Consider the following 23,939-nt stretch of genomic DNA (forward strand, 5'->3'; position numbering starts at 1 on the left):
CCAGGATGAACCGGGGATAAACCGGGGACGAACCGGCGGAAGAAGCCGCTCGAGGTGTTTCTCCCGTGAGTCTCGGCGCCGTTCTGAGGGCGGGGTGGATCATCCCATTTACCACATCCCCCCCCCGCCCCGCCGCCGGTGGACGTGGAGCGGTGCCGGGTGCGTTTCGCGCGGGCCGCCGGGGGGCGCTGTGCCGGCCTTGAGGCGGCGGCGGGATGGTGGAGAAGGAGGAGGGAGGCCCCGGCGGCATCAGCGAGGAGGAGGCGGCGCAGTATGACCGGCAGATCCGACTCTGGGGCCTCGAGGCCCAGAAGCGGTCAGTGGGGCCTCGGAGCTTGAGGGAAAAGCTCGAGGGGGACCCGCCTTGAGAGGGTCCTGGTGGGGTTGGGGGCGCTTCTGAGGGTCTTGCGGCCTATGAGGGACCCTGCGGGAGCTTAAGGGGCTTGGAGGGGCCCTGCGATGTGAGGAGGGGCTTGCAGGGGTTTATGGGGGCCTCTGGAGGGGCTCTGCAGTGTGAGGAGGGCCTTGGGGGGGGTTATGGGGCCCCTGGAGGGGCTCTGCAGTGTGAGGGACGCCTTCGGGGGGGTTATGGGGGCTCTGGAGGGGCTCTGCAGTGTGAGGAGGGCCTTGGGGGGGTTATGGGGGCTCTGGAGGGGCTCTGCAGTGTGAGGAGGGCCTTGGGGGGGTTATGGGGGCTCTGGAGGGGCTCTGCAGTGTGAGGGACGCCTTCGGGGGGGTTATGGGGGCTCTGGAGGGGCTCTGCAGTGTGAGGAGGGCCTTGGGGGGGGTTATGGGGCCCCTGGAGGGGCTCTGCAGTGTGAGGGACGCCTTCGGGGGGGTTATGGGGGCTCTGGAGGGGCTCTGCAGTGTGAGGAGGGCCTTGGGGGGGTTTATGGGGGCTCTGCAGTGTGAGGAGGCCCTTGGAGGGGCCCTGCAATGTGAGGGGGGGCTTGCAGGGGTTTCTGGGGGGCTCTGGAGGGGCTCTGCAATGTGGGGAGGGCCTTGGAGGGGTTTCTGGGGGGTTCTGGAGGGCCCCTGCAATGTGAGGAGGGCCTGGGGGGGGTTTCTGTGGAGCTCTATAGGGGACTGGAAGGGCCCTGCGGTATGATGAGAGCTTCGGAGGGGCCCTGCAATATGAGGAGGGGCTTGTGGGAGGCTCTGGAGGGGCCTTGCAATGTGAGGGGGGGCTTGGAGGGGCTTACGGGGCTGTGTAGGAGCTTGGGGCAGGGACCTGCCATGTGAAGGGAGCTTGAGGGGGGCTGTAATGTGAGGGGTCCCTATAGAAGCTCGGGGGGAGGCTAGAGGGGCTTGCAGGGGCCCTATAGGAGGTTGTGGGGGCTAATATAGGAATTTGGGGGGGGGGGGGGCCGTGGGGACCCTACAGTGTGCGGGAGGGCCACATAGGGGCTTCTGTGGCAACTGGAGCCGCTGGCAGCGGGTCCTGAGGAGCTTTGTGGGGGCTTCCGAGGGGGGTTGGCGGGGGTAGATGAGCACATAGGGTCTCTGGGGCTGGTGGGGGGCTGTGGGGTCACTGCCTGACCTCCTGCGAAACTCAGGCTTAGCCCAACTCACTGCAGCGCACATTTGGGTGAAAATTTGTGCTTCCTGAAGATGGGGGGGGGGGGGGGGGAAAATATAAACGGCTCCTGATTAATTAATTCCCATCTGGAACTGCAAAGCATCCACCCCCCCCCCGCCACTTCCCGAGTCTTTCCCTGCTAGAAACCCTCTTGCACGTCCCCTGTTTTCTCTATTCTTTTTTTTTTCAAACTTTCAAGTTATTTTTTTTGTGATCCGTTTCTGCAGCCTGCCCAGATTTCGGCTCGTTTCCGCTCACTTAGGTGTTCCCTGAGAAGCAGTGATGGGGTTGGTTTGGGAGAAGGTTGGAACCGGCCCGAAACGTGCAGATGAACGTAACGTGTTGCTGGGCGCAGATAAAACGAGGGTGAAAACAGGGCGGAAAAAAAGCAGAATTCGCTCAGTTTAACAGCCCGGATTAATCGCTCGGGGCCGAGGTTTTGTTGGAAAACCGACGCGGACTGATCAATAACAGACTTCCGAGGTGGGGGTGATGGAACGATAAAAGGCGAGGAGAACACCTTGATTAGGTGTCAGGCAGGTTTAAAACTTGCACTCGCAGTTTTGTGCGGGAATAAATACACAGAAAAATGTATTAATTTGCTGCTAATTCTCGTTTATCCACATCCCCGTGCAGCTGCAGCCCTCAGCCCCTTTTTTGGGGGGGCAAGACCTTGGTTTTATTGCCTCTTCCAAAGCGGCAAACCTTTTTTTTTTTTTCCCCTATTTTCCTGAATTACCCACTCCCCGCAGCCTGAGTGTTTCTCTTTTTGCTTCCAAAGCGCCTTCAAGCCGTTTTTTTTTCCCCCCGTGGGATGGGGGGGAGGCTCCCGCCGAGCTGAGCACCTGTTTCTGTCACAGGTTACGAGCTTCCCGGGTGCTGCTGGTGGGGATGAAGGGTCTCGGGGCCGAGGTGGCGAAGAATCTCATCCTGGCAGGAGTGAAAGGCTTGACCATGCTGGACCATCAGCAGGTGAGGAGCTCGCAGCTGGGCTCAGCAAAGCTCCCGAGCCCGCACGCGCCGGGGGGGCTCGCTCGCTGCTTTCGAGGAGAAATACTCCGCTTGGGCCGGGATTGTTCCTTTTCAGGGCACGCCAGGTTGGCTTTTCCAGCGGTTGGCACGGCAGCTAAACGCCGGGATGGGTTCCTTGGCTCGCCCTCGAGCTGGGGGGCGGCCGCACTGGGCATCCTGGGGGGCTCTGAGCTTATTTCTGGGGCCGCGTGGCTGTGGCAGCCCCCCCCGCCTCTCTCGGTGGCCACAGCCCCTTCCCACGATTGTCTGGGCCTGGCAGATTTTGTGAAGCAGCCGTGGAGCTCGAAGCTCCTGCCACGAGTCTTCGTGGACCCCAGAAACCCCTGAACGGACTCGGCGCGGGGGGGTCAATTCCCAGTCCGGAGTTTTTTTGGCGCCGGTGCAGCCTCTGGGTCACGGCGCGGCGTCTCCTCGGGCACAAGAGGGAGCTGCGAGCTCGGCAGCAGGGAGCAGCGAGCTCCGAAGCTGTGGGGGATTGAGGAATAGCACAAAATAACCCCAGATTTATCTATTTTTTTAAATCTTTTTTTTTTTTTCTCCCCGCTCTGGTCATCTCGCCATGAGTTTCCCTGCGCCGCCGCGTAGCCGTTCCTCGCCTCCCCGCTTTGCGCAATGCCCCCCCCCCGAGGGCTTTTCCCACCATGTGGCAAGACTCGTCTCTCAGTTTTTTAGTTTTTTAGGTTTTATTTTTTCCCTTTTCAGGTTTCCCAAGAGGACACACGAGCTCAGTTCCTCATCCCCGGGGGTTCCTTGGGCCGCAACAGAGCCGAAGCCTCGCTGGAGCGGGCGCAGAACCTCAACCCCATGGTGGACGTCAAAGCCGACGCCGAGAGCGTGGAGAGCAAACCCGAGGAGTTCTTCGCCCAGTTCGACGCGGTACGTGCAGGGCGGGGAGGAGGGGGGCCTTCCTGATTAAATCTCCTCACTAATTACTCGTTTATCCCGGCGGCGTTCGCAGCCGGGAGAGACAGACGGCCGAGTTTTAAAAATATTTAGCTTCATCCCCCCAGTTCTCACTGAAATTATCCCGAAACGGGACGCCGTGTCCCATCGGCTCTTTAATTATCCCCAGAGCAAAGGCCACTGGAATTAACCCCGGTGATTAACGGGAATTAACGGGAGGAGAAAATTGATAATTACTCCCGAGCGCTGCGCCCCGCTGGGAGCGAAACGGGCGGATCTCTCTGGAACCGTCCCGGGAGGGCAGGGAAGGTTTCCCCACCCCGTCAGGAGAGGAAAAAAATAATAAAAAAATTAAAAAAAAAAAAGGGTTTAAACACCCAAATTTCCCCCTGCAGGTCTGCCTGACGGGCTGCTCCCGGGACGTGATGGTGAAAATCGACCAGATTTGCCACAAAAACAGCGTCAAGTTTTTCACCGGGGATGTTTTTGGCTACCACGGCTACATGTTTGCTGACCTGGGGGAACACGAGTTCGTGGAGTGAGCTGAGGGGCAGGGGGGGCGCGTTTAAGGCGGAAAAGGTGGTTTTCTCAAAGCGAACCTGGATCGGGGGGGCGTGTTATTTATTTTAAATTTTTTTTTTGGCCTCTAGAGAGAAAACCAAAGTGGCCAAAGTCAGCCCGGGCGTGGAGGATGGACCAGATGCCAAAAAAGCCAAATTGGACTCATCGGAGACCACCATGGTGAAAAAGGTGAGGGGGGGGGCAAAAAACCCCTCCAAGGGCCAAAGGGCCCGCGGGTGCGGCGGGGGCAGAGCCCCCGGGGTTCTCCCACCACCCTCCCGGTGAACTTTTGCCGCTCAGAAGTGGGACGCTCGCAGGGTATTTTATTTTATTCTATTTTTATTTTAATTTTTTTTCTTTATTTTTAAATTTATTTATTTTTCTTATTTTATTTTTGATTTTTTTATTTATTTTTCCTTCTTTGCCTCCTTTTTCCTTCTTTGCCTCCTTTTTCCTTCTTTGCCTCCTTTTTCCTTCTTTGCCTCCTTTTTCCTTCTTTGCCTCCTTTTTCCTTCTTTGCCTCCTTTTTCCTTCTTTGCCTCCTTTTTCCTTCTTTGCCTCCTTTTTCCTTCTTTGCCTCCTTTTTCCTTCTTTGCCTCCTTTTTCCTTCTTTGCCTCCTTTTTCCTTCTTTGCCTCCTTTTTCCTTCTTTGCCTCCTTTTTCCTTCTTTGCCTCCTTTTTCCTTCTTTGCCTCCTTTTTCCTTCTTTGCCTCCTTTTTCCTTCTTTGCCTCCTTTTTCCTTCTTTGCCTCCTTTTTCCTCTTATTTTTTAATTTTTTAAAAATTTATTAATTTTTAAATTTTATTTTATATTCTATATTTTATTTTATTTTTTTAGGATCCCCCCCCTTCTTGCCAAAATCTGGCTGCTCCCGCCTCGCTGCTTTGCATTTTTCTGCTGCTTTCCGACTGGTTTTAAGGGGCGGGGGGGGGGGCTCTGTGTTGGTTTTTTTTTTTGTGGCTGTAAAAGCTGCATTGTTGCTGCTGTCAGCTTGGGGCTGGGGGCGGGAGGGGTTTTTATGTCTTGAGGTGGGGGGGTCACACACACACAAAAAAACCTGCTCCAGAGCAAAACCCCCGGGGCACCGTGGTGCTGTCCCAGCTGGGGGGGAGTGGAAATCCCCGCGCTGGGGGCGGGGGGGGGGGAATGCGGGGAGGCAGCAGCTGAAGGACCCTTTATGTCCCCCCCCCGCGGCCCCCCCAGGGTGCAGCTTCCCCTCGGAAAATCCGGGAATGTTCCGACGGGACCAGCTGTCGCCCTCCTGCCGGCTTGGGGGGGGGAATTGTTTGGGGGGGGGGCGCAATTCCGAGGCAAATTCTTGCGGATCCGGGCGTGCCGAGCTCTGCCCCCCCCCGCCTCCGCAGCAGCTCGGGGGCTCCCGGACGCTTTGGCCAAAGTTTGAAGCTCAGGGGTTTTAAGCTCAGCTTTTTAGCTCGGCTTTTAGCTGGTTTTAACTGGGTTCTTTAGCTCGGCGTTTAAGCTCAGTTTTTCAGCTCGGTGTTGAGCTCAAGTGTTTAAGCTCAAGCTCAGTGTTTTAAGCTCAGTTTTTCAGCTCGCTGTTGAGCTCAAGTGTTTAAGCTCAGCTTTGAGCTCAGTGTTTAGCTCAAGTGTTTAAGCTCAACTTCGAGCTCAGCTTTTTAGCTTTTTTTTTTTTTTAGCTCAGTGTTTAAGCTCCTCTTTGAGCTCGTTTTTTTCGCTCAGCTTTTAGATGGTTTTAACTTGGGGCGTTTTAGCTCGGCGTTTTAGCTCGGCGTTTTAGCTCGGCGTTTTAGCTCGGCGTTTTAGCTCGGCGTTTTAGCTCGGCTTTTTAGCTCGGCTTTTTAGCTCGGCTTTTTAGCTCGGCTTTTTAGCTCGGCTTTTTAGCTCGGCTTTTTAGCTCGGCTTTTTAGCTCGGCTTTTTAGCTCGGCGTTTAAGCTCGGCTTTTTAGCTCGGCTTTTTAGCTCGGCTTTTTAGCTCCGCGTTTAAGCTCGGCTTTTTAGCTTGGCTGTTTAGCTCGGCATTTAAGCTCAGTTTAACAATTCAGCCAGCCTTCCCCCAAGTTCACGCTCTGTTTCGCCGTCACCGCTCCCCTAACGACGCTCGGGCCGGGGGCCGGGGCTGAGGCCCGGGGGTTGGGGGGGGGGATCCCCTTTTTGGGTTGCTTTGCCGGGATTTTGGGGCCCGCCCGCCCACGCGCCGCCTCCCCCCCGCAGCGGGTGACGTTCTGCCAGCTGAAGGAGGCTCTGGCCGTCGACTGGAGCGCGGAGAAGGCGAAGGCGGCGCTCAGACGCACCGCGCCCGATTATTTCCTCCTCCAAGGTAAAGCCCTCCCGGCCCCGGGAAATTCACCTTCACCCCGCTGGTTTTTCCCCCAAAAACGGGCCGTGATTCTCGCGCCCCCCTTTCCCCTTCACCCCAACAGTCCTGCTGAAGTTCCGGACGGACAACGCCCGCGATCCCTCCCCCCAGAACTACGCCCAGGACTCCAAAGCGCTGCTCCAGATCCGCCGCCACGTCCTGGAGGGGCTGGGGGTGGGCGCCGACCTGCTGCCCGACGACTTCGTCAGGTGGGCCACGGGAAACGGCCTCGTTAACGGCGCTAATTAACCGCTCCCCGTAACCGGGATTAATGACCGACACCCCACCCCCCCTGCCGGGCCTCCAGCGCCGGCGCTGCCTCGGTTTCCCTCCGGCGGAGCCGCTTCGCTGCCGTCCCCGAGGCCGCCGGCGCCGGATTCCGAATTTCTGCGTTTCCCAGGAATCTGGATTTCCACATTTCCTAAGAATCTGAATTTCCCCGTTTCCCAGGAATCCATGGTTCTTCATTTATCAGGATTCCAAATGTTGGTGTTTCCCAGGATTCCAAGTTTCCCCGTTTCCCAGGATTCCAAGTTTCCCCGTTTCCCAGGATTCCAAGTTTCCCTGTTTTTCACATCCAAATCTCCCCATTTCCCAGGAATCTGTTTCTGTGTTTCCCACAATTCCAAATTTCCCCGTTTTTCACGTCCAAATCTCCCAATTTTCCACAAATAGAAATTTCCCAGGATTCCAAGTTTCCCCGTTTCCCAGGATTCCAAATTTCCCCGTTTCCCACGACTCCAATTTCCCCGTTTCCCACAATTCCAAGCTGGGGGGGCCACACGGCCGACACCCACAATTTTTCCATTTTTTTTTCCTTCCTTCCAGCTACTGCTTCTCCGAGATGGCTCCGGTCTGCGCCGTGGTCGGGGGGGTCCTGGGCCAGGAGGTGGTCAAGGTAACGGCTGTTTGTTGTTTTTTTGGGGGGGCCCCTGTAGCAGTTTGGGGGGGCACCTCACGCGCTCCCCCCGTCTCCCCCCTTTCCCCAGGCCCTGTCCCAGCGGGACCCCCCCCACAACAACTTCTTCTTCTTCGACGGCATCAAAGGCAACGGCGTCGTGGAGCGCCTGGGCCCCAGCTGAGCCCGGGGGGGTTTGGGGGGGCTGAGCCCCCCCACTTTGGGCCCAGAGGTAATGGGCTAAAGGTTGGGGTGCAGCTGGCACCCCCCTGCTTTTGGAAGCGGGGGGGGAGGTGGGTGTTCGGGGGGTTTTTTTGGGTTAATAAAATGTTGTTTCTAAAAAGTGGTTTATTTGGGGGGCTGGAGCTGTGACGGCGTGAGGGGGGGACACGCTGGAACACCCCCAAACCCCCCCGACCCCCAAATCCTGCACCCCCAAACCCCACGGACCCCCAAATCCTGCACCCATGGACCCCCCCAAACCCCATGAACTCAGAACCTGAGGCCCCCCAAACCCTCTGGGCCCCCCCAAACCATCTGGACCCTGAACACTGCACCCCCCCCCCCCCCAACCAGCACCCCTAAACCCCATGGGTGCCCCCCCCCCCCCCCAAAACCCTGTGGACCCCAAACTGCCCCCCCAGATTTTATAGACCACCCAAACCTTAGAGCCTGCCCCAAACTGCACCCCCAAACCCTATGGACCCCCCCAAGCTGCACCCCCAAACCCTATGGACACCCCTCTAACCCCATGAACCTCACAAACACTATGGCCCCCCCCAACACTGCACCCCAACCCCTACGGCCCCCCCCAAAGCCCTGTGGCCCCCCCAACACTGCACCCCAACCCCTACGGCCCCCCCCAAAGCCCTGTGGCCCCCCCAACACTGCACCCCAACCCCTATGGCCCCCCCAAAACCCCATGGCCCCCCCAACACTGCACCCCAACCCCTATGGCCCCCCCAAAACCCCATGGGCCCCCCAACACTGCACCCCAACCCCTACAGCCCCCCCCCAAAGCCCTGTGGCCCCCCCCAACACTGCACCCCAACCCATACAGCCCCCCCCCAAACATTATGGCCCCCCCCAACACCGCATCCCCAACCCCTATAGCCCCCCCCAACACTGCGCCCCAACCCATGCAGCCCCCCCAAAACCCTATGGCCCCCCCCACGCCCCCCCCCAGCACTCCCACCACACACCTCTCCTTAAAATCCATTTTATTGAAAAGAAACGTACAAAAAAAGTAACCGATCATGTACAGCCGCCGTCTGCCCTATATACAGCCCCCCCTTATATACAGCCCCCCTATATACACCCCCCCCCTCTGTACAGCCCCCCCTCTGTACAGCCCCCCCCTATATACAGCTCCAACGTACAGTATATACACAGCACCGCACCCCCGGGGGGGGGCTGCCACCACAAAAGCACCATTTAGGCGGGGTTTAGGGGTGCCCACTCCCCCCCCCTTATATATATATGTGTCCCCCCCCCGGGCTGCCCACACCCCCACCGCCGCCCCCCCCCCCCCCCCCCCAAAAAAACCCCAAACAACCCAATAAATTAAATAAATAGAAAACGAGGAGGGAGGAAAGGGAGGGGGGTAGGAAATCACCTCCCAGGGGAGATGGGGGGGGGCGCAGCGCCCCGCTGTGGGTTGGGGGGGGTCACACGCAGGCAGGGGGGGGTCATACGGGCAATGGGGGGGGGCGCGGGCAAGCGTACAGGCAGGGCTAGTTGCCTTCCCGGGCGGGCAAGGCAGCTGCCCGCAGGTTGTAGACGGCTCCCAGCAACTGCGAGACCAGGCGGTAGAGGTGACCCCAAAAAACACCCCCCCGCCGCTGCCGGCAGGGGGGGGGGTAATTAGCAAGCGTTCATTACCGGGAGGGGGGTAATTAATAAAAGGAAAGGGAGTAGGGGGGCGTCCTGGGGTGTTTTTTTTTCGGGGTCCCCCCCCTTCTCCGCCCTCGCGCCGGCGGCTCCCAGCCCCGCTGCTATTTATAGGCTGTGAGTCAGCGGCCCAGCCGCCGGCTCCCGCCACGCCGCTTTTAATGGGGTTTAATTAATTTTTATTTATTTCCACCCCGGGGGGGGGCTCGTGGCATTTCAGGGTACGCCCCCCCCCCCCGCCACCACCACCCCAATACCCGCTGGCGCTGTCCCTGAGGAGAACAGCAGGGATGGAAAGGGAGGGGGGTGGCTAATAGCTGGGATTTTGGGGTGCCCACTCCTCAAATCGGCCTCAAAGGACACCCCCCCCCCCCAAAAAAAAATAATTTTGGGGTGTCGTGTCCCCCCCCCCAAACAACACTCCCCTAAGGCAAACTACAGGGGATCAGGAATGGGGAGGGAGGGGGTGGGCTTAACAGCAAGGATGGGATTTTGGGGAGCCCCCACCCCAAACTGGCCTTCAAGGAGACGCCCCCCCCTCAAAAAAGAATAATTTTAGGGGGGGGTGTGTGTCCCCCCCAACCAAAAACACCCCCCTCCCCTTCCTTAAGCGAAACTACAGGGGGGTCAGGAGGGTTTTCTAACAGCAGGGATGGGATTTTGGGGGGGCCCCCTCCCCAAATTGGCCTTCAAAGAGCCGCCCCCCCCCCCCCAAAAAAAAAAAAAATTTTTTGGGGGGGGCGTGTCCCCCCCCTCACCTGCTGCTCGTAGGTCTGCTGGAAGGCGTCGCCCAGGCGGCGCAGGCGGGCGCCCAGCTCCTGCTCGGGGCCGGGGGCCCCCCCCGGGACGTGGCCGTTAGGGAGAGCGGCCCCCCCCGGCCCCCCCCCGCTTTGGGGGGGTCCCTCGTGGTCGCCGTCCTCCGTGGGGTGAAACTCGCCTGGAGTGGGGGGGGAGCGGGGGTTAAAACTAAACACCCCCCCCCCCCCCCAAAAAAAAAAAGGAGCGGGCAACAGGAAAACGCAGAACAATTCCCGGGGGGGCGGGGGGGTGCCCCCCCCAAAAAAAAACACGGATGGGGGGGGGGGGTCACAGACTCACCGTGGGGGGTAGCGGTGGGGGGTCCCCGTGTCCCGCAGCGATAGAGGGTGAAGTTGTTTGGGGGGGGCGAGGCGGGAGCCCCGGGACAAGCGCAGCTCAGACGGGGGTGCCGGCGTCGCGGGGTGCGGGGGGGGTCGCTGGTCCTGCGCGGGGGGGCTCTGCAGGCGGGGTGCGAGGGCAGGGCCCCCCCCCCGCAGGCGGGGTGCGCGGGCAGGGGGGCTGCAGGCTCGGCGAGGCTCCCTCCTTCCCGCAGCGGTCTGGCCATCGCGCCCGGGGGGCTCTGCGTGGGGCGGGGGGGGGCTGTCAGCGTGGGACACCCCCCCCCCCCGAAAAAAAAACCAAACTCCACACCGCTGCGGGTTTTCCCGCGTCCGCCAGGGGGCGCCCGGGGCAGCGGGCGGTGTTTGTAAACAAACGACCCACGGACACGCGTGGGGACCCCCCCGTGCCCCCCCCACTTTGCTCTCCCCCCCCCGCCACCCCACGGGGACAACAGGAAAGTGTGTGTGGGGGGGGGGGCTGGAGTATCATCCCATACCCCCCCATCACCTCTCCCCACTTTTTACCCACGCGCGGGTCTGTGTCCCCCCCCTCCGCGGGTGCGTGCGCGTGTAAAAGTGTCCCCCCCACACACACACACACCCCCCACACCCCCCCAGGGATGTCCACAACCACCCACGACCCCCCCCCTCATTATTTTCACGCGTGGCGCCCCCCCCGCGCAGTTTCCACGCTCCCCCCGCCCCTCCCGCTGTTTTTTTTTTTTTTTTTCCCCCCCCCATCCCGCACTCACTGCAGCTGCATGAACCGGCGCGGTGAGGGGAGGGGGGGTGGGTTGGTTGGGTTTTTTTTTTTTTGGGGGGGGGGGGGGGGGTACCGGGACGGGCGCTGCGATCGGTCCCGGCACCGGCTCGGTCTGGCAGCGCGCGCCGCGCCGCCCGCTCTGGGCCCACCCCCCCGCCGTGACGTCACCGCCACGCCCCTTTTCTCCCCCCCGCCCTGCCCGCCCCAACCGGACAAGTTCGGGCTTGTGCGGCGGCGGCCGGGGGATCCCCCCGCGGGGGGGGTGTCGGTGGGATCCGCCCCCCCAGCTGTCACTCACCCGGCAGGGGGCGGGTCCCGCGGCGGCCGCAGCCACTCAGCCGCCGCCGCCGCCGCCGTTTCCAGGGGAAGGTCTCGCTGCCGCCGCCGCCGCCGCCCCGGTAACAGCGGGAAGGGGCCAACCAGGGGCCGGGGCCGCCGCCGCGGCGAATCCCCGGCTCCCCCCGCGCCCCCCCCCCGCGACAAAACTGCCCCGAAGTCAAACGCCTCCCCCCCCCGGTGCCCCCAACGGGCCGCCTCGACCTTCGGCCTCTGACCTCTGACCCTGCCCCGACGGTCACCTCTGCCCCCCCCCCCCCCTCGGTGTCTTTAACCCCCCCCCCCTCGCCCAGCCCGCGCCGCCGCCGCCGCGTCCCCATTGGCCGGAGCCGCCTCCGCCGCAGCCAATCAGCGCCCGCGGCGGCGCTGTATCCAGCGGAGCGCGCGAGCGAGCGGGAACCGGCGGGGCCGGGGGCGGCGGGGGGGGCCGGGGGGGACGGGAGAAGGGGACGGGTTTAGGGGACAGCTATAGGGGACGGGGGTACGGGATGGGTGTAGGGGACGGGTGTACGGGATGGGTGTAGGTGACAGCTATAGGGGACGGGTGTACGGGACGGGTGTAGGGGACGGGTGTACGGGATGGGTGTAGGTGACAGCTATAGGGGACGGGTGTACGGGATGGGTGTAGGGGACGGATGTACAGGATGGGTGTAGGTGACAGCTATAGGGGACGGGTGTACGGGATGGGTGTAGGGGACGGGTGTAGGGTACGGGTGTAGGGGATGGGTGTACGGGATGGGTGTAGGTGACAGCTATAGGGGACGGGTGTACGGGATGGGTGTAGGGGACGGGTGTACAGGATGGGTGTAGGGGACGGGTGTACGGGACGGGTGTAGGGGATGGGTGTACGGGATGGGTGTAGGTGACAGCTATAGGGCACGAGAGTACAGGACGGGTGTAGGGGACGGGAGTACGGGACGGGTGTAGGGGACGAGTGTACGGGATGGGTGTAGGTGACAGCTATAGGGGACGGGTGTAGGGGACAGGTGTAGGGGATGGGTGTACGGGATGGATGTACGGGATGGGTGTAGGGGACAGCTATAGGGGACGGGTGTACGGGACGGGTGTAGGGGACGGTGTACGGGACAGTTACGGGGGACAGGTGTAGGGGACAGTTACGGGGCACGGGTGTAGGGGACAGGTGTATGGGATGGGTGTAGGTGACAGCTATAGGGGACGGGTGTAGGTGACAGCTATAGGTGATGGCCATGGGTGACGGCTATATGTGATGGCTCTGGGTGACACGTGTAGGGGGTGGCTGTAGGTGACAGTTATAGGTGACGGATGTAGGGGATGGGAGTAGGTGACAGCTATAGGGGACGGGTGTACGGGACGGGTGTAGGTGACAGCGATAGGTGATGACCATGGGTGACGGCTATAGGTGATGACCATGGGTGACAGGTGTAGTGACGGCTGTAGGTGACAGTTACAGGGGACGGGTGTACAGGACGGGTGTAAGTGACAGCTATAGCTGACAGTTACAGGTGTCAGGTGTACGGGACGGGTGTAGGTGACAGGTGTAGGGGACAGCTATAGGTGACACTTATAGGTGACGGGTGTACAGGACGGGTGCAGGTGACGGCTCTGGGTGACACGTGTAGTGGATGGCTGTAGGTGACAGTTATAGGTGACGGGTGCACGGGACGGGTGTAGGGGACAGCTATAGGTGATGGTGTAGGGTACGGGTGTAGGTGACAGGTGTAGGAGACAGCTATAGGTGACAGTTGTAGGTGACGGGTGTACGGGACGGGTGTAGGGGACAGCTATAGGTGACAGTTGTAGGTGACGGGTGTAGGGGACGGGTGTAGGGGACAGCTATAGGTGACAGTTATAGTTGACGGGTGTACGGGACGGGTGTAGGGGACAGCTATAGGTGACAGTTAGAGGTGACGGGTGTAGGGGACGGGTGTAGGGGACAGCTATAGGTGACAGTTAGAGGTGACGGGTGTACGGGACGGGTGTAGGGGACAGCTATAGGTGACAGTTATAGGTGACGGGTGTACGGGACGGGTGTAGGGGACAGCTATAGGTGACAGTTATAGGTGACGGGTGTAGGGGACGGGTGTAGGGGACAGCTATAGGTGACAGTTATAGGTGACGGGTGCACGGGACGGGTGTAGGGGACAGCTATAGGTGATGGTGTAGGGTACGGGTGTAGGTGACAGGTGTAGGAGACAGCTATAGGTGACAGTTGTAGGTGACGGGTGTACGGGACGGGTGTAGGGGACAGCTATAGGTGACAGTTAGAGGTGACGGGTGTAGGGGACGGGTGTAGGGGACAGCTATAGGTGACAGTTAGAGGTGACGGGTGCACGGGACGGGTGTAGGGGACAGCTATAGGTGATGGTGTAGGGTACGGGTGCAGGTGACGGCTCCGGGTGACAGGTACCGCTATAGGTGACGCTACAGGCGGAGGGAGCGCCGCGGGTGCCGCCATAGGCCCCGCGGTCCGTCCCGGCCCCGGGCCGAGCTCCCGCGGCCCCGCCCCGCGGCCCGGCTCAGCCAATCACCGCGCGCCGCCGCGGCCAGAGCCGCAGCTGCCATGGAGACAGGACGGGGGCGGGGCGAGACGTGGACACGCCCACTCCTCCCCCGACCCCTCCCGCCTACCGGGGGAGGCGGGGCAATGCCGGGAGCCACGCCCACCTCGGGGGAGGGGGGAGAGCGGTGGGGATGGGACCGGCGACATGGGGCGGGGGGGGGGAGAGGGGGACGGGGGGGGCACACGGGGACAGGGGGGGACAGAGGGACACGGGGGGGGGACGGGGGGACACGGGGGGACGAGGGGGTACAGGGGGACGCTGGGGGGACACGGGGACATGGGGGGGACACGGGGGGGACACGGGGGGTCCCGGGCAGGGGCCAGTGACCGACCAGGGACAAGCAGCCCCGCGGTGGGCCCCACTCCTCCCGTTGCCATCGCCCTTTTAAAGCCCCGCCCACTCCCGCAGCGGAAGCGGAAGCCGTCCTGACGCACGCGCGCGCGGCGTGGGGGTGGGCGGGGCGGGAACAGCCGGTTCCCGGCGGAGGCCGCGGAGCGGAGCGGGGGGGGGGAGCGGCGGCTCCTCCGGGTGCGGCCCCGCCGCCATGGTGAGGCCCGGCCCGGGGCTGCGGGGGGACGGGCTGGGGCTCCGGGGGAGCGGCTGGGCCTTGCCGGGAGCCGGCCTGAGCCTCCGGGCGGCGGCCTGGAGCACCGGGGGGCGGCTGGGCCTTGTCCGGGGGTCCGGGCTGGGGCTCCGGGGGTCCGGGTTGGGGCTCCGGGGGTACCGGGCTGGGGCGCCGGGGTTACCGGGTTGAGGCCCTGGGGGTGCCGGGCTGGGTCTCCGGGGGTCCGGGTTGGGTGTCCGGGGGTGCCGGGCGGAGGCCCCGGGGGTCCGCCTGGGCCTTGTGGGCCGGGCTGGGCCTTACCGGAGGCCGGGCGGGGGCTGCGGGGGGGCCCACGCCGCTGCCCCCCTCAGTCGGCCGCGCTGGACCTGCGCTCCAAGGAGGAGAAGGACGCGGAGCTGGACAAGCGCATCGAGGCGCTGCGCAAGAAGAACGAGGCGCTCATCAAACGCTACCAGGTGCGGGGCCGGGGGGGGGAGCTCGGCCCGGGGCCCCCCCGCCCGCTCCCAGCCCCTAATCCCGGCTTAACCCCCCCGGGGGGGGCTTAACCTTAACCGGGACCTCGGCGGGGGGGGTTTGTCCTGCCCTTCACCTCCCCGGGATCCCCGCGGGGATGTTGGGGGGGGGCTGTTATTTCCCCCCGGGGTGTTGTGTTTTTGCCCCCCGGGGGGGCAGTTTCCCGCCCCCCCGGCTCAGCCCCGTGTGCCGGCGGCAGGAGATCGAGGAGGACCGGAGGAAAGCGGAGCAGGAGGGGATCGCGGTGACGGGGCCGCGGCGCGCGCGGCCCCCCGAGCCCGACCGCCGATGGGTGGACGAGGATCTCTCCGTCACCGTGCAGGTCACGCTCCCCCCGGGGGTGAGTCGGGGCTCGGGGCCACCCGGGGGGGCCCCGTGCTGAGTTTTAACTCCCCCTCCCCTAATTATTTTATTTTTTTCCCTCCAGGAGAAGCGCCCGCCCAAGGACAAGAAGCCCTCGGGCACCCCGAAACCCGGGCGCGGGTCGGGGCGCCCCCCGCGGGGAGGGGGGGAGCAGCCCCCCGAGGCGCTTTGGGAGGGGCCGGCGGGGGCCGGAGGGACCCCCGGGGGGCGCGGGCGGCGAGTGCGGGGACGGGGGGCGGCCGGCCCGGGCCCGGGGGGCGATGCCGGCCCCGACCGGAGGTCTAAGGTGGGTTTTTGGGGGGGGGGGGGGGGGGTCAGGTGGGGTTTTTGGGGGGTGGTTTTGGGGGTCAGGAGAGGGTTTTTAGGGAATGGGGGGGTGTTTTGGGGGCCAGGTGAGGTTTTTTAGGGGGTGGGGGGTATTTTTGGGGGGCTCAGTGAGGTTTTTAGGGGGTGGGGGGTATTTTTGGGGGGCTCAGTGAGGTTTTTAGGGGGTGGGGGGTATTTTTGGGGGGCTCAGTGAGGTTTTTAGGGGGTGGGGGGTATTTTTGGGGGGCTCAGTGAGGTTTTTAGGGGGTGGGGGGTATTTTTGGGGGGCTCAGTGAGGTTTTTAGGGGGTGGGGGGTATTTTTGGGGGGCTCAGTGAGGTTTTTAGGGGGTGGGGGGTATTTTTGGGGGGCTCAGTGAGGTTTTTAGGGGGTGGGGGTATTTAGGGGGGCTCAGTGAGGTTTTTAGGGGGTGGGGGGTATTTTTGGGGGGCTCAGTGAGGTTTTTAGGGGGTGGGGGGTATTTAGGGGGGCTCAGTGAGGTTTTTAGGGGGTGGGGGGTATTTAGGGGGGCTCAGTGAGGTTTTTAGGGGGTGGGGGTATTTTGGGGGGCTCAGTGAGGTTTTTAGGGGTCAGGTGGGTGATTTGAGGATTAAGTGAGGTTTTGGGGGGGCTCAGTGAAGTTTTTAGGTGCCAACTGGGTGTTTTTGGGGCCAGGTGAGGTTTTGGGGGGGTTGGATGCATCTTTTGGGGGCCAAGTGGGTGTTCTGGGGACTGGGTGAGGTTTCTGGGGATCGGGGGGTGTTTCGGGGGGCCAGGTGAGGTGTTTTTTGGGGCCGGGTGAGGTATTTTCGGGGCCGGCTGCGGGTTTTGGGGGCCGGGTGCGTTCACCCCACCCCAGGGATGTCTGGGGGGGGTCCCGGCCGGTTTGGGGGTGCTCCCTGCCCCCCGAGGCAGCTGCTTTCCCCCGGCAGGAGTGGGAGGAGCGGCGGCGGCAGAACATCGAGAAGATGAACGAGGAGATGGAGAAAATCGCCGAGTACGAGAGGAACCAGCGGGTGAGGGGGGCAGAGGGGCCTCGGGGGGCAGCTCGCCCGGTCCCCGCTGTCCCCCCCACCGGGGCTGACAATCCCCTTTTTTTTTTTTTTTTTTTTGTTGTTTTTTCCCCCAACTCAGGACGGGCTCCACGAGAAGAACCCGGTGCGGAACTTTCTGGACGACCCGCGCCGCAGCGGCCCCTTCCAGGAGGCCGATCGCAAGGAGGGGAGTCGGCGGCACGTCCGCAACTGGGGGGGCCCCGACTTCGACAAGGTCAAGGCCGGGATGGAGCGAGAGAAAACCTGGCAGGGCCCCGTACGTACCCCACGGGGAGGGGGGGCGGCCCCCCCTTGCGCTCCGGGGGGTTCACGGGCTGGGTTCGGGGAGGGGTCGGAGCCGGGGGCCGGGGCTGGAGCTGCCGGTGGCCGCAGGGCCGTCGCGCCAGCCCCAGGGCCGGGGGGGCCCCGCTGGACATGACGCTCTCCATGACGGGGCGGGAACGCGCCGAGTACGTGCGCTGGAAGAAGGAGCGGGAGCAGATCGACCGGGAGCGCCTGGCGCGGCACCGCAAACCCACCGGGCAGTGGCGGCGGGAGTGGGACGCCGAGAAATCCGACAGCATGTACGGGGCGGTGGGTGGGGTCTTTGGGGGCGGTGGGTGGGGTCTTTGGGGGCGGTGGGTGGGGTCTTTGGGGGCGGTGGGTGGGGTCTTTGGGGGCGGTGGGTGGGGTCTTTGGGGGCAGAGCTGGTTGGGTTTTGGGGTGGGTGGGGCTGGTTGGGTGTTTGGGGCCGGGAGGTTGGGTCTTTGGGGCGGGGTTTTGGGGCGGGTGGGGTCGGTTGGGTCTTTGGGGCGGGGTTTTGGGGCGGGTGGGGTCGGTTGGGTCTTTGGGGCGGGGTTTTGGGGCGGGCGGGGTCGGTTGGGTCTTTGGGGCGGGGTTTTGGGGCGGGCGGGGTCGGTTGGGTCTTTGGGGCGGGGTTTTGGGGCGGGCGGGGTCGGTTGGGTCTTTGGGGCGGGTGGGTCTTTGGGGCGGGCGGGGTCGGTTGGGTCTTTGGGGCGGGTGGGTCTTTGGGGCGGGCGGGGTCGGTTGGGCTCTGGGGCGGGGTTTTGGGGAGGGCGGGGTCGGTTGGGTCTTTGGGGCGGGGTTTTGGGGAGGGCGGGGTCGGTTGGGTCTTTGGGGCGGGGTTTTGGGGAGGGCGGGGTCGGTTGGGTCTTTGGGGCGGGGTTTTGGGGAGGGCGGGGTCGGTTGGGTCTTTGGGGCGGGGTTTTGGGGTGGGCGGGGTCGGTTGGGTTATTTTTTGGAGAAGATGATTTGGGGGGTTGTTCTTTGGGGCGGGGTTGGTTGATTCCGGGGTGACGATTTTTGGGGAGGAGGGGGGCGGTTCTGGGGGGGGTCGTGCCGTCCCCCCCAGCGTCCCCCCGTCCCCTTCTCAGGTTCAAGGAGGGCTCAGCAGCGGTGCCGAGCGACGGCGCCGAACCCAAGCGCCCCCCCCCCAGAGCCCCCACTTTCGGGGAGTTCCTGGGGCCCCCCCGCGGGCAGCGCAGGAGGAAGGGCCGGGGCCGCCCCCCCGGCGCCACGCCCAGGCCCTACAGGTCAGCGGGGTTGTGTCCCCCATTCCGTGGGGGTGTTGGGGGGGGGCTGCCCCTCCCTGAGCCCCGTTTTCTGGCGGATTTATTTTTATTTCTGCCCCCCCCGGGGTGTTTTTTCCTCCTTCCAGCATGCACGACAACCGCTGGGAGGAGAAGGAGCCGCCGGCCCCCGCCACCGCCACCCCCCAGACCCCCCAGGTAAAACGGGGGGGCGGCAGCTCCAGCGGGGAGGCGTCGGGTGTCGGAGCTGGCACCCCGAAACCCCCTTTACCCGCAGGGGGGGGAAGCACCAAGCGGGGCCCCCCCGGCGCCCCCCCGCTCCCTGAGCCCCGAGGAGGACGAGGACCAGTGGGAGGACGTCAGCGAGGAGGAGGAGGATGAAGGCGGAAGCAGCGCGGCGGCGTCCGTCGAGGACGAATCCCCCCGCAGTGCGTCCCCCAAAGCCCGGCGTCCCCCCCGAAGCGCGGGGCAGGCTCCCCAAGTGTCCGTGCCCCCCCCAGAGCGGGGGGCTGACACCCCCCCGAGCCCTTTCTCCCCCCCGGGAGGCCGCCAGCCCGTCTCGGACTGGGGCGAGGAGATGGACTTGGCCTCTCCCCGCAGCAGCCTGGGGGACAGTCCCCCGCCAGGGGTCCCCAAGTCGCGAGGGGCTTCCGGAGACGCTCCAGGTAAAAGTCGGGGTGGCGGGGGGGGGCTCTGCCCAAATCTTTGAGGGGGGGGACACACCCCCCCCCCCCAGGCACCAAACCCCGGGGCTGAACCCCTGAGACCCTGCGGGGGGGACGCACAGCCAAACGAGGGAAAAGGGCCGAAACGGGCGGGTTTGACCCGTTTTTTTCGGTTGTTTTCCCCCAGGGCTGAACCCCGAGGAGCTGGCGGGGTCCCCCGGGGGGGCGCGGGACCCCGCAGCCCCCCCCTCGCGGCACGAAGCCGAGGCGGCGCGAGAAGCTTCGGAGAAGCCCGAGGAGGCGGGGGACGGGGCGCGAGGTAGCCAGGGGGATTCGGGGGGCTTCTAACCCCCCCCTCAGCCCCGTGGGGGTGTCCTGCGGGTCAGGGGGGGGTTCGCACCCCAATATTTTTATGTTTTTTTTCCCCTCAGACCCAGAGGTGGCCCCCGGCTCGGTGGAGATCACAGATTTCCAGCGGGTGCGTTTCCGTAAGAACTCGCCCTCTCCGGCCGCTCGCTAGCTTTTTTTTTGGGGGGGTGGGGGGGTGTAGGGGGGGGGGTGTGTGCTGAGCCCCGCACCCTCCGGGCTCTTCTCCTGCCTGCCTGCCTGCCTGTCTGTCTGTCTGTCCTTCCCGCTCGCTGCTGCCAGACCGACCGACTCTGCCCACCAAAACACCCCGGATTTACGGCGCTTGCGCTGCCGCCGGCTCCGCGTCGGGGCTCCGGTCGCTTCCGCCGCGGGGGCTGCGCTTCCCCGGGAGGCTGCCACGTCTGTATGTCCTCTCCGTCTCTCTGTCTGTCTGTCCTGCATTAAAAACTCTTTTTTTTTTTAAATTTTTTTTAATTTTTTTTTTAAGTTTCTTTTTTTCCCTTTCCCCAAACAAACCCCAGGGACTGGTTTTATCCCCGGAGGATTTGGAGAGGTTGAGGGGTGGGGAGGGATGAAACCCCCCCCCCCGGTGCTACACCCGGTGCTGGGGGCTGGCAAGTGGGTGCAGGCAGGGCCTGGGGGGCCCCCCCTTTTTTTTATTTGTCCTGCCAGGGGTGGGGGCAGGCAGCTGCCTTCACGCTGCCTCCTTCTTCTCTCTCTCCTCCGACAGGACGGCCAAGCCCCCCGACGTCCGCCGGCGGCCCCTCCGTCACCCGGGTCGCTCCCCCCGTGACCTCTAGAGACTGTGAGCTGGCAGGAATAACCCGGGGGGGGGGGGAAACCCCTAAATCGCCTGCCCGCACCCCTTTGGAGAGGGAGGGGGGGGTCCCCAAATCCCTTCTGCGCCCACAGCGGGGAGTTGGCTCCAGCCCCGTGTCGCAGGGGGCAGCCCCGAGGGTCCCCCCGAAGGGTTTGGGGGGCTCCAGCTGTGCCCCCCCCCCGCCCTATTCCTGACACACACCCCACCCCAAGACATTTTGGGGGTTGGGGGTCCCCATCTTCCTGTGCCCTGGAGCTGGGGGGGGTGGGCTTGAGACCCCCCCCCCCACCTCGGGCTGCCTCGTCCCACTGGCTCTTTGTAAAATAAACCTCCGAAAGATTTTTTTGGCGCCTGGTCCTTGCTCCCCGCTTTTGGTGCTGGGGGTCCCCCCCTTTTTCCTCACAGGGATCTGCAGCCCCCCCTCTCCTCTTGAGGCCCCAGAGATGGTTTGGGGGGGGGGGGTCCGCTACCAACAAGGGGCCCCCCAGAAGAGCTGGAAGCTGCCTGTGTCTGTTACTTATTGGGGGGTTCCTGGCTTTTGGGGGTGAAACGAGGCGCGTAGGGGGCTCCGGAGGGGATTTTTGGGGTGAAATGAGGGGAGTTAAGGGCAGCAGAGCTCACTGGGGGGGGCCAGGGAGACTCAGGGTATCCCCAGGGACCAGTGGGCACCCTGGGGTGTCCCTGAGGTTTTTTGGGGACCCTCAGGTATCCCCAGAGACTGGAGCGGACCCTGGGGTGTCCCTGAGATTTTTTGGGGACCCCCAGGGTGTCCCTGGAGATTTTTGGGGGCCCTCAGATATCCCCAGGGACTGGAAGGGTCCCTGGGGTGTCCCTGGAGACTTTTGGGGACCCTCAGGGTGTCCCTGGGGACTGGCGGGGACCCTGGGGTGTCCCTGGAGATTTTTGGGGACCCCCCAGGGTGTCCCTGGGGACTGGCGGGGACCCTGGGGTGTCCCTGGAGATTTTTGGGGGCCCTCAGGGTGTCCCCAGGGACCAGCCAGAAGAGGATGACAAGTCCCCCCCGACCACGAGCCGGGCGAAGGACGCTCCGGCCTGGCCCTGACCTCCCCGTTGAGCTGAAACGAGCCTCATACCCCTCAAAAAATAAAAAAAAGAAAAAAAAAAACCCAACCCCCCCGATTTTTGGGGTCAACACCTCATTTTCCACCTCCGCTCGCTGCTGCTGGCAGAGGGTCTCCCCTCGCCACCCCCCCTCCTCGTTACACCTGGAGACAGAATTTTCCCGGCCCCGTTCTCCCCCCGCCCAGCTCATCCGGCCTCTTCTTCTTCTTTTTTTGGATTTTTTTGGGTGTTTTTTTTTTTTTTTTTCCCCCCCACCCTTGGCGTTGCTTCCTGTCAGCGCCACATAAAAACCCGGCACTGCCCCCGCCCGTCCCTGGGAGCGCGGCCGCGGCGGGCGACGACCCAGGTGAGCGTCTGGGGGGTGGAGGGCAGGTGGTGACCGAAATTCCTTTCACCTACAAAAAAAAAACCCAACCCAAAAACCCACCAAAACCCAAGCTGGTGCCGTTGTTGGGGTGAAAAACCCGCGTTTGAGGCCGTTTCCATCCCTGTGCCCGTGGCGGGGGGACGCGGGTGCGGCTCCACGTCGGGTGATGGTTGGAGGCGCCACGTCTCCTCCTTCCCCCTTTCTCCTGGGATTGGTGTTTCCACCTTTTTCAGGGATTTTTTTAAATTTTTTTTTTTTTTTTTCCCAGTTTTCCTGGGTGCTGGCCATGCTTTGGCCACGGCGAGCTTTTTTTTTCTTTCGCCGGGGTCTTGAGCACCCAACCGAAATCCTCCCCCCTCCCTGGCCGTGGCACCCACCCAGGAGGGGCTGGAGGAGCTGCCGGAGCTGCGGCTCCCCCGGCGTTTCCTCATCCAACTTCTTGCGCCACGTAGCCGAGGGTGGCGCGGGCGAGGAAGTGGGGAAATGCCCATTTCCTTGGTGACCGGGGAGGGGGGGGCACGGCGAGGCCAAAGGTCTTTCTTGAGGAACATCTCACCGGGTTGGTCCTGGAGGTGCTGCCGCCTCTTGGGCGGGGGAAGAGGAGCGTTGGGTTGAGGTGACGATGATGATGGACAAGGAGGAGATGCTCTGTGATGAGGGGGGGTGAAGTTGTAGATGCTGTCAGAAGTTGTAGATGCTCCATCGTCAGGGTCTTGAGAGTGACCCGGTCTAGCGGAAGGTGGCCTTGGCCATGGCGGGGGGCGGGACTGGATCGTCTTTGAAGGTCCCTTCCGACCCAGCCCGTTGGGAACGGGGCTTGGAGGGACCCGATCTGGTGGAAGACGCCCCTGCCCGTGGCAGAGTTGGACCTGGGGGGTCTTTGAAGGTCCCTTCCAACCCAACCCAACGACGGTGCTCTAACGGAGTGTGGTTTCTAGGTTGGGAGCTGGTGGAGGATGGACTTCTCGATGGCCAATTACAGCTTTAATTACTCCAGCTTGGAGGACTACTCCATCTACGACCTCGATGGCTACGAAGTCCCTCACAGCTACCGCGCCGTCCTGGCGCTCTACGCCCTCATCTTCCTCCTGGGCGTCTTGGGCAACGGCGCCGTCATCTGGGTGACCGGCTTCGAGCTGCGGCGCACCGTCAACGGCGTCTGGTTCCTCAACCTCTCCGTGGCCGACCTCCTCTGCTGCCTGGCCCTGCCCTTCCTGGCCCTGCCGCTGGCCCGCGACCACCACTGGCCCTTGGGTGGCTTCGCCTGCAAGCTCCTGCCCTCCCTCACCATCCTCAACATGTTCGCCAGCGTCCTCCTGCTGATGGTCATCAGCGCCGACCGCTGCGCCCTGGTGACGCGGCCGGTGTGGTGCCAAAACCACCGGACGCTGGGGCTGGCCCGGGGGGCTTGCGCGGCCGCCTGGTTCCTGGCCGCGCTCCTCACCCTCCCCTCCTTCATCTTCCGCACCACCCGCGTCGACGTCTTCTCCGAGAAGACCACCTGCGTCCTGGACTACGCGGCCGTGGGGCGTCACCAGCACCTCACCGAGCTGGTCACGGCCGTCAGCCGCTTCGTCTGCGGCTTCCTGGTGCCCTTCGTGGCCATCACGGCCTGCTACGGCCTGCTGCTGGCCCGCGTCCACAGCAAGGGCTTCGCCCGCTCCCAGAAGGCCATCAAGCTCATCTTGGTGGTCATCGTCAGCTTCTTCGTCTGCTGGTTGCCCTACCACGTCGTGGGCCTGATCCTGGCCTCCACCCCGCCTCGCAGCCCCTTGTTCAAGGGCGCCCTGGAGGCCGACCCCGTCGTGGCCGGCGTCGCCTACATCAACAGTTGCCTCAACCCCATCATCTACGTGGTGGTGGGGCAGGACTTCAGGGACAAGTTCCAGCGGTCGTGGCGAGCGGTGCTGCGGGGGGTGCTGAGCGACGACCCCGCCAGCAGCGTGGCCGACAGCAGGATGAAGACCAAGTCCACCATGGACGACCAGAGCGTCAGCACCACCATCTGAGCGGGAGCCCCAGAGGCCACCACCACCTCCTCTCCTCCTCCTCCTCCTCTCCTGGAGAGGCAAGATGGAGCCTCCGTCGCCCCCTTTTCCCCCAGGCCCTCGCGCGTTGGGCGCCCGCCTGCCCCCAGGGACCTTCTCCCGCTCTCCTTGGTGGCCCACCAGGACCAAGAGGACTTTGTCCCCGCACCCAACGCCACTTTTTCCGCCTTCCCGCCCCCGAGTGAACCCAATTCCCGGCTCCTCCCCTCTCTCAGCCCCCCGCAACCTCTGTTGCGCCCCCTCCCCAGCCAGGTCTGAGGTGCAGGTGACCCCCA

General features: G+C 63.5%; 2 protein-coding genes across 5 annotated transcripts; both read left to right on the top strand.

Annotated features, from left to right (window-relative positions):
- The first annotated feature begins 184 nt into the window (after window positions 1-184).
- Window positions 185-7,579, top strand: SAE1 (SUMO1 activating enzyme subunit 1). Its single transcript, XM_074930732.1, has 9 exons — window positions 185-316; window positions 2,440-2,551; window positions 3,314-3,487; window positions 3,910-4,052; window positions 4,165-4,264; window positions 6,269-6,374; window positions 6,478-6,622; window positions 7,242-7,311; window positions 7,403-7,579. The coding sequence occupies exons 1-9, from the start codon at window positions 216-218 to the stop codon at window positions 7,493-7,495; spliced, it is 1,044 nt and encodes a 347-aa protein (XP_074786833.1). The 5' UTR covers window positions 185-215; the 3' UTR covers window positions 7,496-7,579.
- Window positions 7,580-14,314: 6,735 nt separating this feature from the next.
- On the top strand, window positions 14,315-23,756 carry CCDC9 (coiled-coil domain containing 9). Of its 4 annotated transcripts, none has more exons than XM_074930813.1 (13): window positions 14,315-14,529; window positions 14,925-15,002; window positions 15,260-15,400; window positions 15,488-15,709; window positions 16,661-16,744; window positions 16,863-17,039; window positions 17,156-17,346; window positions 18,157-18,315; window positions 18,441-18,510; window positions 18,590-18,977; window positions 19,165-19,296; window positions 19,409-19,455; window positions 22,555-23,756. In XM_074930813.1, exons 1-13 carry the CDS (start codon window positions 14,527-14,529, stop codon window positions 23,623-23,625), a joined length of 2,763 nt encoding a protein of 920 aa, XP_074786914.1. In that variant the 5' UTR covers window positions 14,315-14,526; the 3' UTR covers window positions 23,626-23,756. The 4 variants fall into 4 exon arrangements, with proteins under 4 accessions (XP_074786914.1, XP_074786912.1, XP_074786913.1 ...); XM_074930811.1 differs by having other exon boundaries at window positions 14,318-14,529; window positions 14,898-15,002; XM_074930812.1 differs by having other exon boundaries at window positions 14,318-14,529; window positions 14,898-15,002; window positions 15,260-15,382.
- The last annotated feature ends 183 nt before the right edge of the window (window positions 23,757-23,939 follow it).

The sequence above is a fragment of the Athene noctua genome, chromosome 35 (assembly GCF_965140245.1).
Source record: "Athene noctua chromosome 35, bAthNoc1.hap1.1, whole genome shotgun sequence".
NCBI classification, from domain to species: Eukaryota; Metazoa; Chordata; class Aves; order Strigiformes; family Strigidae; genus Athene; species Athene noctua.

What these genes read in the sequence shown, in the direction of transcription:
- SAE1 (XM_074930732.1), top strand. Translation starts at nt 216, where the DNA reads ATGGTGGAGAAGGAGGAGGGAGGCCCCGGCGGCATCAGCGAGGAGGAG. An exon ending in CCATGCTGGACCATCAGCAG is followed by an intron (nt 2,552 to 3,313) that starts GTGAGGAGCTCG and finishes TTCCCTTTTCAG; the next exon opens with GTTTCCCAAGAGGACACACG. An exon ending in CGATTATTTCCTCCTCCAAG is followed by an intron (nt 6,375 to 6,477) that starts GTAAAGCCCTCC and finishes TCACCCCAACAG; the next exon opens with TCCTGCTGAAGTTCCGGACG.
- CCDC9 (XM_074930811.1), top strand. An exon ending in AGAAAACCTGGCAGGGCCCC is followed by an intron (nt 17,040 to 17,155) that starts GTACGTACCCCA and finishes CGGTGGCCGCAG; the next exon opens with GGCCGTCGCGCCAGCCCCAG. An exon ending in GGCGGGGGACGGGGCGCGAG is followed by an intron (nt 19,297 to 19,408) that starts GTAGCCAGGGGG and finishes TTTTCCCCTCAG; the next exon opens with ACCCAGAGGTGGCCCCCGGC.